The following is a 16,742-nucleotide window of genomic DNA, read 5'->3' on the forward strand; positions in this document are numbered from 1 at the left end:
GTAGGACATGAATTTGTTGAGAAGCAAAGGTTCAGTAGACGTGGGAGGGGAATAACAGAAGGGGAGGGTGGAAGTGAGAAAAATACATTCTATGGACCCACCAAAAGATGGGATGAATGACACTATTTGCAAACAGTCCTTTCTGAGAACAAGACATTAGAGACAAATTCTGAATATTGAAAAACAAAGACTAAAGAAAGGCATTCCAGGCAGAAGGAACAGCAAGTGGGGAGACCAGAGCAGAAAAGGACTTTGGTGTCAGTGCACTGCTGAGGACCTATTACAGTCATGTGATATGAGGCAAGGCATGTTACAGATGAGCCTCGGTTTCCCCAGCTGTCAATGAGAACTACAACAAGGAAGGCTTTGTCCAACAAATGCTAAGGTAGGACTAGGGAGACAGCTCCGTTAGAGTGCTTGCTGCCCACACATGCCTATAACCCCAGCACTGCACTGGGCTGAAACAGGAGGATGGCTTTGTGGCTGCCAGCCTAGCTCTAGCTTTGGTGAGAGTCCCTGTGTCAATAAAGTGGAAAATAATAGAGGACACTCCTGAAGATCTCCTTTGATCTCCATGTGCACGCACAGGGGTACACACATGCACATACAAGGGCATACATACACACACACACACACACACACACACACACACACACACACACACACACACACACACAAAGTCCAGGGGAAAGCATTGGCAGCCACTGGATTAGATCAGAGAACCAGGCAATAAGCCCACTTGTCATTGTGACAGACCATCAGGAGTCATTAATTCCAGAGCATGTTTAAGCCTCCACATTGTCAAAACCGCCTGGCCACCAGGTGGCGGTGGCACACTCCTTTAAACCCAGCACTTGGGAGGCAGAGCCAGGCGAATCTCTGTGAGTTCAAGGCCAGCCTGGTCTACAGAGTGAGATCCAGGACAGGTACCAAAACTACATGGAGAAACTCTGTCTCAAAAAATGGAAGAAAAAAAACTAACAACAAAAAACTGGTGTTGCATAGCCCTTATCAGCAGTGTCACTAGCTAGGGCCATCTTACCTCTAACATATTTTGGGCTCTTCCTGTTTACCTGAGCCTGCCAGATTTTTTCTGGGGCTATTCCTGGCCACTTCCTTACTGATCAGACTCCTCCAACCTCAGCCAGTCCCTTACCCTTCTAGCATCTCCTGATACCTGTCCCTCCCACTCTTGTCAAAAATGATTATTTACTGGAAGAAAAGTGATAAAAGACAAGAGGGAGCTGGAAAAAAAAATACAGCTCAGCAAGAAAATAAGATGTTTGCATTTCCCAGGAGGAAGCTGGATAGCTAGACTAGTGGAATTGTCAAGCTCTGGTTCTTGCCTTGGTTCTGTTATATAAGATGGAAAGTGATCTGCCAGGCAGTGATGGCACATGCCTTTGATCTCAGCACTCAAGAGGCAGAAGCAGGTGGATCTCTGAGTTCAAGGCCAGCCTGGTCTACAGAGTGAATTCCAGAACAGGCTCCAAAGCTGTACAGAGAAACTTTGTCTCGAAAAAACCAAAATAAAAAAAAAAAATTAAAAATGATGGAAAGTGATCAAGGAACACACCTTATATCAATTGTTGTGCCCAGATCATAACCCCCCAGAGAGACCACCAAGGACGAACATACCAGAATGCAAAAGCAAGGTTTATCTGTTACAAGTCATGACGGGGAACTCATCTCAAGCCATCTCAAGTAAGGCAGAGAAGAGTTACTCTTTCTTGGGGAAGTTAGTTTTTATAGGCAAAACCCATAAAATTTCTTAGAGGGGAGGGGGTTACTATGGGTCCATTCTTGATTGGTCCAGTTTTTCCCGGGCCTGGGCTTTATCTTATTCTAGCTTATCTGTTTGCCCTGTCAGGAGTTTTACAACTCCTCTCCGGGGTCTGGTCATGTTATCTCTGGAGAGGGGCATGTTGTGGTTAATTGGTTACCATCAGACATCCTGACTCTGTTCTTTTGAGTTCCTGGGGCTGGCGCCATCATTTCTGGGGACTTGAAACTGGCCTGGGTCTATCTATATTGAGATATCTTTGTCTAAGCCCCCCTTTTTGAGACAATAGAGTGAGGGTCTTGTTGTGCCTAGATCTTGTCTGTCCCCAAAGCTGCCACTGGGGACTTTAGGTACAGAATGCAAAAGTAAGGTGTTTTCTAAGTTTACAAGCCTCCAGGGAGGCTCTTCCAAATCTCTCACTCACAGCAGGGAGGTTGGTAGGAGTGCTCCCCTTTCTTTGTGAGGCTAGTTCTTAAAGGCACAGACCATATAATTTATTTTAACCCGCCTCCCTTTTTAGTCTTTTGGTTGAATATCCTGACTGTGTTTTCCAAAGTCCCTGTAGCAGATACAACCACCTGGGGAAAGGGGGTCTAAGTTCTTATCTACACTTAGGAATCCTGGTTTAAGCTTCTCTTTGTCTGTAGGGGGATAGAGTGGGGTGGGGGGGAGTTTACTGAGGTATCACATCAACCTCTGACCTCCATGCACATGTTCACACAAATGCACATACATGCAAGTGTGAATACACATCTGCATACCACACATTCCTTGTCTGAGGTCCTCTTTTGCACTTCTGTTGCTGTGATAAAACACAGACCAAAAGCAATGTGGGGAGGAAACCATTTATATCTTACAGGTACAGCCCATCACCAGCAGCAGCTCTGGCTTTTCTTGATTGACAATTAAAGTGGGAGCCTAAACACACTGTAGGTGGTGCTTCCTCTAAGCTAGTGGTCTCTGGTGCTATAAGAAAGCAAGCTGAGCAACCAGTAAGCAGCACTCCTCCATGGCTTCTGCTTCAATTCCTGGCTCCAAGTTCCTGCCCTGACTTTTCTTAGTGATGGAGTGTTACCTGGAAATGTAAAATGAAATTAACCCTCTTCTCCCATGTTGTTTCTGGTTATGGTGTTTATCATAGCGATAGAAACCCTAAGACATGCACTTAGAGTAGAACTGCAAACAAATGGAAAGGTGACCGGAATTGTGAGGATCCACTCTCCCTTCCACCTCCTCCATCTGTGGAGGAATAGCAGTCCATAGTACGACCCTGATGGCCTCTTGCAAGCAGGCACAGCTGATCTGATAAAGATGGAAGTGATGCTCTGTAATACATAAACATGAAAAAATACATAAAATAGAAGAGACACCCTGGTGTTTGCCCCACTGTGATTCTGCCTCATGGGGCAGGTTTATCTGTTCTGTGACCGTTGCTTCTCAGAAAGGCACAGAAACAGAGTGAGCATTGGCCAGGCATTGGCAGGCAATGGGAAGATGAGTCACAGTCACCCTGTGGTCAGTCCCACCCATCCATATACCAGACAGCAAGCCAGTTCTCTTGCACTTGTGAGGTAGTCTTATTTTCTCTCCACCTCACACGACCACAGGATGGGGGTTGGAGGACATTTACAACAGAGATGTGCTCAGAAATCCCCACACACAATTCCCATCTCACTCAGAGAGGAAGCCAGTCTTTACCTTAGCCCACAAGGCCCTGCATGAACCTGTCAACTCCCACCCTCACCTCCACCCTCTCAGCCCTTTAGTCATGTTTCAGCTTTATGGACTACTGTGATGTTCCTGCATGACCCTACCTCAGAGCCTTTGCTCAGTGTCTAGGTTTTCAGCTTATGAGATTCCTCAGCAGGTAAAGGTACTTCCACCCAAATAAAATGACTGGGTTCAATTCCTGGGACCTACATAATGGTGGAAAGAGTTGTTCTCTGACCTCCACATGTGTACCACAGAACCCACACACCTACATTCATACATTACATACACATATGATATAAATCAGTAAACTAAAATTTAAAAATAAAGGTCCTTCTCAGGACTGGAAAGACGGTTCAGCACTTATGAGCACTTGTTACTCTTCCAGGGGACCAAGCACCCACATAAGGTGGCCCCCAAGATGCCACTCCTTCCCCAAGGGATCACACACAAATAATAAGAGTGAATCTTAGCCGGGCGTTGGTGGCGCACGCCTTTAATCCCAGCACTCGGGAGGCAGAGCCAGGCGGATCTCTGTGAGTTCGAGGCCAGTCTGGACTACCAAGTGAGCTCCAGGAAAGGTGCAAAGCTACACAGAGAAACCCTGTCTCGGGGGAAAAAAAAAAAAGTGAATCTTTTTATAAGGACCATCTCTGGAAGAGAGGTGTGCATGGGCACATGTGTGGGCACACATTGGGCAAGAGGTTGATGCTGGGTGTCTTCCTCAATTTCTCCATCTTATTTTTGAGATGGGATCTCTCACTATACCCAGAGCTCACCATTTCAGGTAGACTAGCTGGGAAGCCAGCTCCCAAGATCTGCCTATCTCTGCCACACCACCACTGGGATTAATGCCACCATAACTGTTAGTAAACTGCAAAAGCTCTGGGTTTGGTGTCCCAGGTTTTGGCACCAAATATAAGTAAACTGCAAAAGCTCTGGGTTTGGTGTCCTGGGTTTCAGCACCAAATGTTAGTAAACTGATGGCTGAAACTGCGAGGAGACAGTTCAGCCCTAGAGGACGAGGTATCCCAGACACCTCAGAGCTACTCAAAACAAGAGCTCTGCCCTGAAGGTGTCCCGGACACCTGGAGCTGTTTAGCACAACTCTGATGGCTGAGACTGCAAAGAAACAGCCCAACCTTGGAAAGGAAGGTTTTCTGACTTCTCGAGTCAGTCCTGGAACTGCTTCAGCAAGGAAGGGTATCCTGACTCTTCAGGAAAGTCAGGCTATCCTGACTCTTCGGAAAGGTCAGGATATACTAGTGTGATGGTATGATGGGGGATGGTTTCCCCGCAGGACACAGCAATCCTGCTCCTCTCCTGAGCTCTCTGGCTCAGTGTTACCAGCTCTTTCTCGCTCAGTCCACTATGGGACGTCCCAGCAAGGTTCTTCTGTTCAGCTCCCCCTTGCTCAGTCCACTATGGAACATCCCAGCAAGGTTCTTCTGTTCACCTGTCAATGAAGGTCTTCACCCAATACTCTTTTGAGAAAGAGGTTTATTTGGGAAGGAGGAGTCCGGGAGAGTAGCTGCCTCTACCAGGGTGGAGAGAACAGCTCACAACTGACCCGGCAGGGTGGTTTATATAGGATGTCTAGGGGGTGGAGTCAACTGTGATTGGTTAGTTTATTTTCTGCCCAGGGATTGGCCAGTATTGTGAGCAAGGGGCAGAGATGGCCCTGATTTCAGGGCCAAACTGTGTTTCTTTCATTGGCCTTTCTTGGCTTTTTGACACTACCTCTAAGGCCAGGGCACATTTCTTTCACTGACTCTGTTTCTAGGGGCCAAGAATGTTTCTTTGGTACTGGTTTCAGAGTCAGGGCATGTTTCCTTGGTTGATTTCTCTGGCCCAGATCCCAAACACAGGCTGTGTTTCTTTCCCTGGTCCTGGGCCCTAGGGCCAGGATTCTGCTGTCCTGCTCTGTGATTGGTCGATTTTACAAGGTAGTTGGACAGGGGCAGAGATGGCTCTATCTGAGATGAACTGTGCTTCTCTCACTGGCTTTATCTAAGCCATCCTTCCCTAATTATGGGCTTCAGGGTCAGGGTGGGTTTCTCTAGTCAGTTCTTTTTCCCTACAATAACCAGCTTTTTAAAACGGGTGCTGGGAATAAACAATAACAAAATAAAATTTTAAAAAAGCCGGGCAGTGGTAGCACATGCCTTTAATGCCAGCACTCGGGAGGCAGAGGCAGGAGGATCTCTGTGAGTTCAAAGCCAGCCTGGTCTACAAAGCGAGTTCTAGGACAGGCTCCAAAGCTACACAAAGAAACTCTGTCTCGAAAAACCAAAAATAAATAAATAAATAAATAAATAAATAAATAAATAAATAAATAAATAATAAATAAAATGGGTGCTGGAGATCAAATTCAGTTCTTCAAGCCTGCACAGCAGCTCTTTACCCACTGAGCCACTTCCCAGCCTAGAAAAGTCCTTCCTTAGCTTCCTGTTTCATTAACGTAATTCACTCCTGTCCCTGCAAGCCTCCACATCTTTTTTGATGCTTGTTGTAATTTGCTCTTTAGTTGTTTCATGTTTTCTTTTATGCATAAGGAAAGTGCATTCCACAGTGGGGAGTATGGAGGTCAGAGGACAGCGTGCAGGAGTTGATTCTTTGGTCATCACACTTTGCAACAAGCATCTTTACCCAGGAGCTCTCTCATCGGCCCCATCCCTTTTTTTCTTTATTTATTTCACTTTTAATCATATGTATATGTATCTATGTGAGTGTGCTGCTGTCTGTACAGTCTACATCCCCACCCCAAGAGCTGGTTGTGAGCCCCCTGACATAGGTTCAGGGAATCGAACTCTGGTCCTCTGATACATGCTCTACTAACCATCTCCCCGGCCCCCTCTTTCATTTTTTTTTAAACAGTGCCTCTCATTGTACCTGGAGCTCATTGATTAGGTGAAGTGGCTGGCCACTGAGGTCCATGATGGTCCTGTCTCCACCTTCCAGCCCCATCCCAGCACTAGGGCTGTGGATGAGCACCTACTCACCCGGCTTTTCACATGGCTGCTTGGGACCTACGGGTCCTTATGCTTGCACGGCAGGTGTTTTACCAAGTGAGCCATCTCCCTAGACTTGGCTCTTTCATTGTTAAGACATCATCTTACTTTCTAAGCTGATCATGTCATTTTTATCATTATAAGAGTATTCAAACATGTCACCTAGAGATCATTTCAGCCACTGCATCATTTTGCTGTGGTAGCCTCTGGTCTCTGTCTCCAACAGTGGTGATGTCAATCACTTTTTCTCAGAAAATAGAAATCTATAGGGACTTTTTGCCTTTGTAGATAACACAAGTGTTGGAAAGACAAGTAGTAAGCTGTTGTTGGCATTCGACACCTGAACCACATCAAAGAGGCATGAGGCCTCTCTCTGGTTTTGGTTTTTTGTTTGTTTGTCTTAAATCTGTCCCCCTCACAAGACTGTCAGAACCACAAGAGCAAAAAACACATATTTTGTGTCTTTCCTTGGTGTCCATAATGTAAAGATAGAAAGCCATCTTCATAATGGTAATACAGACTCTTGACTATGAAAAAAATGTACCAACAATAAATGAAGCCCGTGTCACACCACAGAGACTAAGACAGGAGAATTGCCTGGGGTCAGGAGTTCAAGACCAACCTGGGTCTGAAAATAAAAATAAGGGCCAGCAAGATGGCCACTCAGGTAAAACAGCCCTTGCCACCAAACCTGACAACCTGAATTCAATCCCTAGGCTACACATGCTGGAAAGAGAGAACTGAGTCCTGCAGATTGTCACTTTCTCCATAGTGCTCAGGCCTGTGTGATAATTTACATATGACTCTCTGTAATGGCTAAGAAACTTAACATGGTACCAGTCACCCCTTAAGGGATGTGAACCTTTGCCCTGAAATGCCTGTGAGATCCTAACCACCTTTAGGTGTTACTGCTGTGAAATAAGAATAGGATATGCTGTTATTGCTGTGAGGTAATTAACCAACCCAACCACTTGCTCTCGCTTTTCTAAACTCACTTATCCACTGTAGGACTGAGATGATCTGATCTTTCTATCACTGTATAAAAGGGATGAGAAACAGCTGAGGGGAGGTAAGGCAATTTTCTCATCCAGCTGTAGATTCCATAAAGTATGAGATATCTGTAATATGCACCTTTGATGTCCACCTTTATAAACCTTTCCTCTACCCCCCTTTGGCATGGCATGCTTTTTGGCTCTAAAGCTATCATCCTTCTGCTAGCAGTAAGAATAAATTAATTTAATCCAAATTCGAATTGAGTCTTTGGTCTTTTCCAGTGGATTCAAACACCACAACATATGCATCATGCCACATCTATGTGCACAGGTGTGCATGGGCAGCACACACTAAATAAAATGTAATTTGAAAATGAACATAAAGTGTTTGAAAATTTTTGGATAATTCAGAAAATGAGAACACAAATTTCTTTTGCATGCAGGAGGAGTGTCCATTGGTAGTTCCACTTGGCACAGCACTTTGAGATATTAAGAGTGAAAATAAGCACTCTAAAATCCATATCCAGAATATGCGATCCAGAGTAGCATCAATACACTAGGTCCCACAGGATAAATCTGGCTGCATTTGTTTTTATCAAAAAGCATTGTATTCTAGCACATATTTTCCCACCTGTTTATTTTGTATTTGTTTGAGAGATGGTATTCTTTGAGACAGACCCATGCAGCACAGGCTGGCCTTAAAACTTAAGGATGATTTTAAACTTCTGATCCTCCAGTCTAGGATGACAAATATCTTCCACATGTCCAGTTTTTGCAGTACTGGGAATGAAATCCAGAGCTTTGTGCGTGCTATCCTACCTGTTTATATACTATAACTGTCATTGCTACAATGGCAGAATAGAGGCCAATGTCTACCCCAGATTACTGCTTTTCTGACTGTAACGAACATGCAGATCACCTGGAGATTTAGTAAAAACAAATTCTAAGCCAGGTATGGTGGCACAGGCCTGTATTTCCAGTACTAGGTGAGTTAAGGCAGGAGGATATGGAGTTCAAAGTCATGCTTGGCTACAGAGCAAGTTGGACCATGCATGTATGTGCATATACATGTGAAGGTCAGAGGATAACCTACGATGTCATTCTTTAAGCACCTTCCACCTTTTATTTGAGATGGTATTTGTAGTTGGCATTTTCTTTGGGCTGCCAACCAGCTCCCAAATAAAGCATATGAATGCTTGGTCATAGCTTAGGCTTGTCCCACTAGCTCTTTTAAGTTAATTTATCCTGCTTCTATTCATCTATATTTTGCCTCAGGGCCTTTTACCTTTCATTATGTATGTCCTACTTTCCTGCTTCCCCTGCGTCTGGCTGGCTGGCCCCTGGTGTCTCCATAGAGTCTCTTTTTCTTTCGTTTCTTTCTTTACTTTCTTTCTTAGCCTAAATTTCTTCTCCTACTTACTCTCCCTGCCTGGAAGTCCCACCTATACCTCCTTTATTCCTACTGACCATTCAACTTTTTATTAGACCAATCAGGTGCCTCAGGCAGGCAAGGTAAAACTATGTAAAGATGTATATCTTTACATAGTTAAACAATGCAACACATCTTTGCCTAGTTAAATATTTTGCAACAGGTCTTGTCTCTCGTTGAGCCAAGTAGGTTAAGATGTCCAGCCAGTGAGCTCCAGATATCTGTCTCTACTTTCCTTCTCACCATAGCTTGGATCACAGCACACACCAACACATTGGTCTTTGCATGAGCCCTGAGGATCCAAACTCAGCCCCTCATACTTAAAAGACAAGATCTTCTCCTGACCACTCCATGGATCAGGAAGCAAATTCTGACTAAGCTACTGTGAAAGGGGTTCCTGAGTGGGGTGATGCTACAGCCCAAAGACTCCAGTGTGAGTGAGGAGACGGATCAGTGGGTAAAGGGCTTTCTGCACAAACATGAGGACATGAGTTCTAATCCCAGAGTCCAGGTAAATGCTGGTTGTGTGTGGCAGCTCACCTGTAATTCCAACACCTGGGAAGTGGAGACAAGCAGTCTCCAGAGCAAGCCGGATAGCTAGACTAACCAAATCAGAGAGCTGTAAGTTCAAGTGAGAGACCCAGCTTCAGAATAAATATAAGGTGCTAGCCGGGCTTGGTGGTGCATGTCTTTCATCCTAGTACTTGGAAGGCAGAGCCAGGTGGATCTCTATGAGTTCAAGGCCAGTCTGGTCTACAGAGAGAGTTCCAGGACAGCCAGGACTGTTACACAGAGAGACCCTGTCTCAAAAAAAAAACAAAGAAAAAAAAAAAAAAAAAGATACCAGACTGCAACCTCTAGCCTCTACATGTGTGCACGCACGCACACGCGTGCGCGCGCGCACGCACATACTCACACACACATGCAAAAATGAAAACACACACATATACTCACAAGAACTCAGATGTGTTTAACCAGGGTGTATCTGAGAAACCTTGCAGACAAAAGAGAGGAACCTAGCCACATCAGTATCTTCCACATGCTTCATTGCTAGCTTTGGAAGTCACCAACTGAAGCAGGTAGAAATTTCCATGCCATCTTTATTGGACATATATAGACTGGGTACATTTGAAGCAAAAAGGAAATTTTAGGCATTTATACCCAAGGAAATCTCATGACATGGAAGGATGGATAGAAGAGATAAAGTAACATGACCACATGATGTCCTAAAATTATTCCCTAAAGCTCCCATGAAACTGACACCCACACCAAGGGTTACCTGGGTTCCCCAAAGTGTTAAGTAGCTCCCATCTCTTATAACAGTTCTTCTAGGAATCCAAACTGAAAGAATCAGCTACTCAGAGGGCAGAAACCACAGCTGTGGTCCCAGCACCCAGCACAGTGTCCATCAACACATTTTGTAAAGATTCTGGATATTGATAAGAGTTTTCTCTTTCCACAAACTCTTATTCTAGTTGCAACTCTTGCTTGGCCCCAAAGAAGGAGCACAAAAGGGGACTGTTAAAAATGTTTCTGATGAATGAGTGCTTTCTATTCAGCTCCTAGAGCCATTGCATATATAAACAGCATTATTGAAAAAAGGCAAGCTATGGTGAAGGGAAGTCATTTTAAAATGAGAGGGCATGTTTCCTAAGCACTTCAGCGAATCAAGAAATGTGAGTCATCTCTACACAGCAAGGGGAAAAAAAAAGTTAACATTTGGTTGCTATGAGCAAAAACTACTCCAGATGGTGTATGGTTAGAGTAACCAGACAGCTCTTTGCTCTTGAGCTATGTATACAATGACTGAGGTTTGGTCCTCAGATTATCTAAAGTGTGACAGTCTATATTTTGTAGAGGAGCAACTAGAATCTTCCAAGCAGAACGTAGGAAAGAGATGGAGGTCTTAGTGCTAAATTTATCAGAATTGCAGCTTTGGGTTTAAGAGAAGGAATTGGAAGGCAGTGATCTCTCCAACCCCAGAAATATGGAATAAAAACTCAATAACCACTCACATGAAAACTCTAGGAGCCCCTCCCATGTGGAACTCTTCTGATTTTCAGATTTTACAAATCTAAGAGATTTGCTAACTAGGACTCTCTCCAACCCTACTCTACTTCTTCCAGGGACAGGCATTGGCCAACTCAACCACTCCTTCCAGGAAGGCATTCCAGTCACTCTTAGAAAATGAAAGTCTCAAGGAGAGGCCCTCCTTGCGGACTGATGAGCTGCTAACAACAGTTGCTAGGAAGAATGGTTCACCAGGCCCTGCCTCTCCCTGGAGATTGATAGGCAGTAATTCATTGCTAGAGGAAGAGAGAAGGGCCTCACAAGTCCCTGCTCCTCTGAGGATTGCTAAGCAGTCAATGGCTATTAGAGGGATAAGCTCATGGAACCCCACCCACCCTGAAGATTTATAGGCAGTTAGTGGTTCCTAGGGGGAGGGGCTTACATGACCCCACCCCTCTGAGGATTGATAAGCAGTCAATGGTTGGAGGGGGTCTTCAGTTGTGTCACACTGGCAAACTGTTTCTGTAAACAAATTCTCCCTCGTGTTCCTGTAAGCAACCCAAATTAAACTCACTGGGACACCAAAAACAAAGACAAGGAAGTAGAAGGAGGACCAGATAGAAAGAGGAGGGGATCAGCAGGGGTGGGTGGGGCAAAAGGGTGATGAAAGATATGATCAAAATACATTATATACATAAAGGGAAATGTCATAACAAAACTCATTATTATGTTTAAATATATGCTGATAATAAAGCTTTTAAAGAAAAAACCAGCCCCAGCCCCAAAGGTAGGGGAGAAAGCACTGGAACCTCACATTCAGAGGGTAGTGGCTGGTCCTGACCCAGATGAATCAGGGTGTCTGAGAACTAGCCAGCTTCCGCATGTAATTTAGGATGCTCCAGACACCTGATGGCCCTACTATCCAGGACCATCCAGAGCTCAGCCACAGACCCAGAAGAGAGGAGCCTCCTGCTTCCACTAGCTCTCCTCACTATTGTAGTTAGAGCCATAAAACCCAGAATCAAATAAAAATCCCTTCTTGAATGAGAAATTGAAGACGGTGTGGCCTCTAGCATTCCGAAGAGAACCTTATACTGAGGGGTTATTTCTTCTGGCCTGTTGGGAGAGTATCTATCTGGTCCTCAGGGTCAGCAATAAGCTGGGGGAGAGAGGGAAGACAGTGAAGATACACAGGCATACATACACACACACAAAATACACACATAAACATAAATTCATACGAACCCACATGCAAACACACAGACACACACATACACAAAAAAAAAAAAAAACATAAAAATTGCTAACCTGTTCCAGCAGTCTGGGAACCTGATATAAGACACAGAGAAGTCATCTTAACAGGGTACATCTGATTCCTATTCAGGTAGTAAGCAAAGCCTAAGATGACCTACAAGAATTTAGGATTCAGACTCCCTGAGACATTATTTTCTCTGGTGATGTGCGTCACACTTATCTCTAAGCTGGACATAGAAGGAAGGCCAAATATCATAAGTGACTCAGGAAGGACACAATGAATTGTAAGTAAATGAGAGGGGATGAATAGAAGAACAAATGAACAGGAACTAGTGATTAAATGCATAAAGAAATGAAAGGAGGATGGATCGATCAGTAGATGGATGGAAAGATAGAAAATAAAAAGAGTAAAGATGTGGACGGGTGGGTGGGTGGATGGATGGATAAAAATTGAAGGATGAATGGGTGGATAGGTGAATAGAAGGATGAATGATGAGTAAACATTTTGGCAGATGGGTGAGAAGATGCATGGATGGATAGAATGATGGATGAGGGCATGTATAAAAACAAGAATTAATGAATTAATTAATGTGTAGACTGATGAATTGATGGAAGATGAATTAATGAATGGCCAAATGGGTAGGAAGATGGATGGGTTGATAAAAGGCTGAATGAAAGAGTAAAGGATGGGCTGAAGAGATGGCTCAGAGGTTAAGAGCACTGGCTGTTCTTCCAGAGGTCCTGAGTTCAATTCCCAGCAACCACATGGTGGCTCACAACCATCTGTAATGAGATCTGGTGCCCTCTTCTGGCCTGAAGGGATATATGCAAGCAGAAGCAGAACACTGTATACATAATAAATAAATAAATCTTAAAAAAAAAAAAAGAAAGAAAGAGTAAAGGATGAATGGATGAGCAAAAAGATATAGATAAATGATAGATAGATAGATAGATAGATAGATAGATAGATAGATAGATAGATAGATAGATAGATAGACAATAGGTAGATAGAAGGATGGATAGATAGACAGATAGATATACAGACTCTAGGGATTCTATTGCTATAAAACAGCATAGCCATAAACTTTTTTCTTTAAAATCTTTATCAGCATATAGTTAAATATATGAATGAATAGAAGATAGATGATAGATAGATAGATAGATAAGATAGACAGACAGACAGACAGACATAGAGTCTTAGGAATTCTATTGCTGTGAAAAAACACCATAGCCATAAACAAGTTGAAGAGGGAAGGGTTAGTTTCAGCTTACAACTCTCAGGTCATGCTCCATTGCTAAGGGAAGTCAGGACAGGAACTCAAACAAGGCAGGAACCTGGAAGCAGGAGCTGATTCAGAGGCCATTGAGGAGTGCTGCTAGCTGACTTTCTTGCTCCTTGTGGTTTGATCAGCCTGTTTTCTTATAACATGCAGGACAACCTGTCTAGGGTAGCATTACCCACAGTGAGCTGAATTCTCCCACCTCTATCATTAAGAAAATGTACCACAGGCTTGCCCACAAGCCAGTCTGGTGGAGATATTTTCGCAGGTGAGCTTCCCTCTTCCAAAATGACTCTGGCTTCTTTCAAGTTGTCATAAAAACTAGCCAGCATAGACAAAAAGACAGGAGGTCAGGCAGGCAGATGAGTGGGAAGATAAATAGACTGTTAAGATGGATGAAAAGATAAAGGTTGTGAAGGATGAGAGGTTTGATGGATGGATGGCTGTGTGGGTGGATGGGTGGGTGGGTGGATGGATGGATGGATGGATGGATGGATGGATGGATGGATGAAATCTCAATAAATAGATGGGTAAATGAGTAAGAAGAAAAGTGGATAGATGGAAGGATGGATAGAAATACGTAAGTGAGGGAATGGAAAATAGATACATAAAAGATGAGTAAACAGAAGGGCAGATGGGTGGGAAGATGAGTTGACTAGTGTAAATATGAAGGATAAATGGATGGCTAGATGACAACAACAATCATCGGATGAACTGATGGGTGATTGGGTGATGATGAGTGAAGAGATGGAGCAACCTGGATTTTAGAGCAAAGTAAAAATTATGACATAATTCAATATGGGACCTCATCCCCTCTTCACCTAGAGCCCTGGTGTTGGTTCCAAGAGGTGTATCCTCCCAGTAAGAGCAACTTCCTTAAGGCCTGTCCAGTCTTAGTAACTAATCAAAGTCAAGCCACACATCCCTTATAAACACCCATGCATAATTTTAACCATCCCCTTGCAGGTCTGGACCTGGCCAGAGGCATATCTCAGACTTCCCTGACTAACCCCCCAAACTCAACATAAGCTGTTTGAGGCTTGGGATTTGATCCGCAGTTTGTGAGGCAGGGAAGTCTGGGTCAGACCCTCAGACCTGTCACCTGGGACAGGGCAGGTCATATCAGGTGAAAACCCAATGGAACTCTCAGAGGATGTCAGCAGTATATCTGAGGGCTCTGAGGCATGAGATCCAGTGGGCACAGGTGACCACAGCCCACAACAAGACTTGAGCTGTGCTCTGGGTCCCATATGCCCATCTAAGAAATGACAACCAAAGATAGCCGCTGGGAAGGTGGCATGAAAGGTCCTGTCAACTATTCTAGGAATCAGGGGCTGTGACTCCTGCAAGAACCTGGGGGAAGCAGCTAAGCCAGCCCACCCTTGAGCTACCAGACAGCCTGAGCAACCTGGAATCCCAGAATCTACGGCATATGGTTTGAACAGGCAACCATGGGCACCAGGCAAAGATAAGAATGAGTCAGCCCCTGAATGGGAGTCCCCAGTCCAGGAAGACTTCCACAGCAAGGCCTGTAAGGGCAATGTCCGGGGACCACACACAGAAGGCAAAAGGCCAAATCGAAGTTTGAGTGCTTGCAGCTCAGCCCTTAGTACAGCATTCTCCTCCAGCAGCATGGTCAGCCTGCCTTCAATGGCCACATCATTGAGACGTCGCTTTTCCCGGGACCGCTTGGCCGCCTCATTGTTCTTTCTCCGTTTCTCCCAGTAAACTGAGTCCTTCTTCTCTTCAGGCATAAACTCCCTCTGTCGGCGCATCGGTGGATCCCTGCGAGTGCTCCAGAATGCTTTGCTGGGACCATGAGATACGTTGGGCAGGCCCAAGGTATCCACATTCATAGCTGTCTCAGCACCTGGGGAAGATAAAATAGGTCTTGGACCAGAGACAGGAGGCTCACCCAAATGACTCTCATCCCTCTAATTGGTTCTGTGATCAAATGGAGCAGAGACTGGGCTGGGGACAGATCCATGAGGAGAAAGGAGCTGGGGCGAGGGTGCCAAATGAGGCTGAATCTGGATGTGGCCTAAGAACACCCCAGTCCACAGAGTTGTTTGAGAGCTGTCCCTTCGGAGGACACAAGTTCTTTCCAAAACGTTTTCCTTACCCCTGAGAAGATCAGCCTATACAGGAGCTGTGTAACAATCTCAGATCCGGAGGAAGACAGGAGGAAGGATGTACCTAGAAAGAAAGAATGTGTAAACATGAAGTTCCACTGGCCAAGCTGTAGCTCAGAAAATCAAGCTGGTAGGAGCTGGGAAGCTGGCAATGCGGTTAAAGAGCTTGTCAGGCAAGCATGAGGACCTGAGTTTAAATCCTCAGAATCCATGTATGCAAAGCACAACAGCATGTATGCATAATCCCAGTACTCCTATGGTGATATGAGGCAGAAACAGAAGAATCCCTGGCATATACAGGGGCAGGACAACAAAAAGACCCTGTCACAAACAAGATGAAAAGGTGAGGACCAACACCCCAGCTTAACCTCTTACCTACAGAAGTGCACCATGACACACATATGCTCACTCTCTCTCTCACACACACACATACACACACACAATCATATCATACACAAAAAATAACACATTCATAATAAAATAATAAAAATAGTAATAAAAACAAAAATAATAACAAATGAAAAGTAGCTGAGACTCATATGAATTACGCCCAGATTGTAACTCACAATCCATGGCCAGAATTTCACATCTGCCCATCCACCCATATAACCACCCATCTGTACATCAGGTCCTCCCACACAACTGTCTATCATTCACCCATTCATCACCCATCAACTCACCTGTCACTCATCCTCTCTAAACTCCCATCCATCTCACCATCTAATTTTACAGTCATCCATTGTACCTGCCACTTTTCACTTATTCACACATCCTATACATCTGCTATAGTGTGAAGGCACCCTTAAAGTTTCATGTGTTTAGAATTTGTGTGTGTGTGTGTGTGTGTGTGCGCGCGTGCGCGTGCATGCGCACATGGGTCATTAGTATATGTGGAGGCTAGAAGTCAACCAGGGGTGCTATCCCTCAATTGTCTTTCTTGGTTTATTGGGGTTTTTACTCTTTAAAAAAAATTTTTTTAATGTTGTGTATGTATGTGTGTATAATTGTGTGTATGTGGATGAGCGCAAGTCCCAGCTGAGTCCAGAGGCATCAGCAAGAATGACAGTCAGCTGTGAGCAAGAATGACAGTCAGCTGTGAGTCTCTGGATGTGGGTGCTGAGAACCAAAGTTTGGTCATCTG

At 44.5% G+C, this 16,742-nt stretch overlaps 1 protein-coding gene across 1 annotated transcript; it reads right to left on the reverse strand.

Annotated features, from left to right (window-relative positions):
- Positions 1-13,349: 13,349 nt before the first annotated feature.
- Nfilz (NFIL3 like basic leucine zipper) lies at positions 13,350-15,724 on the reverse strand. The gene is made up of 2 exons (XM_037198255.1): positions 15,592-15,724; positions 13,350-15,339 (listed from the first exon to the last, which is right to left on the reverse strand). The coding sequence occupies exon 2, from the start codon at positions 15,323-15,325 to the stop codon at positions 14,489-14,491; it is 837 nt and encodes a 278-aa protein (XP_037054150.1). The 5' UTR covers positions 15,326-15,339; positions 15,592-15,724; the 3' UTR covers positions 13,350-14,488.
- Positions 15,725-16,742: the final 1,018 nt, after the last annotated feature.

Source organism: Peromyscus leucopus, chromosome 22 (assembly GCF_004664715.2).
Source record: "Peromyscus leucopus breed LL Stock chromosome 22, UCI_PerLeu_2.1, whole genome shotgun sequence".
Lineage (NCBI taxonomy): Eukaryota > Metazoa > Chordata > Mammalia > Rodentia > Cricetidae > Peromyscus > Peromyscus leucopus.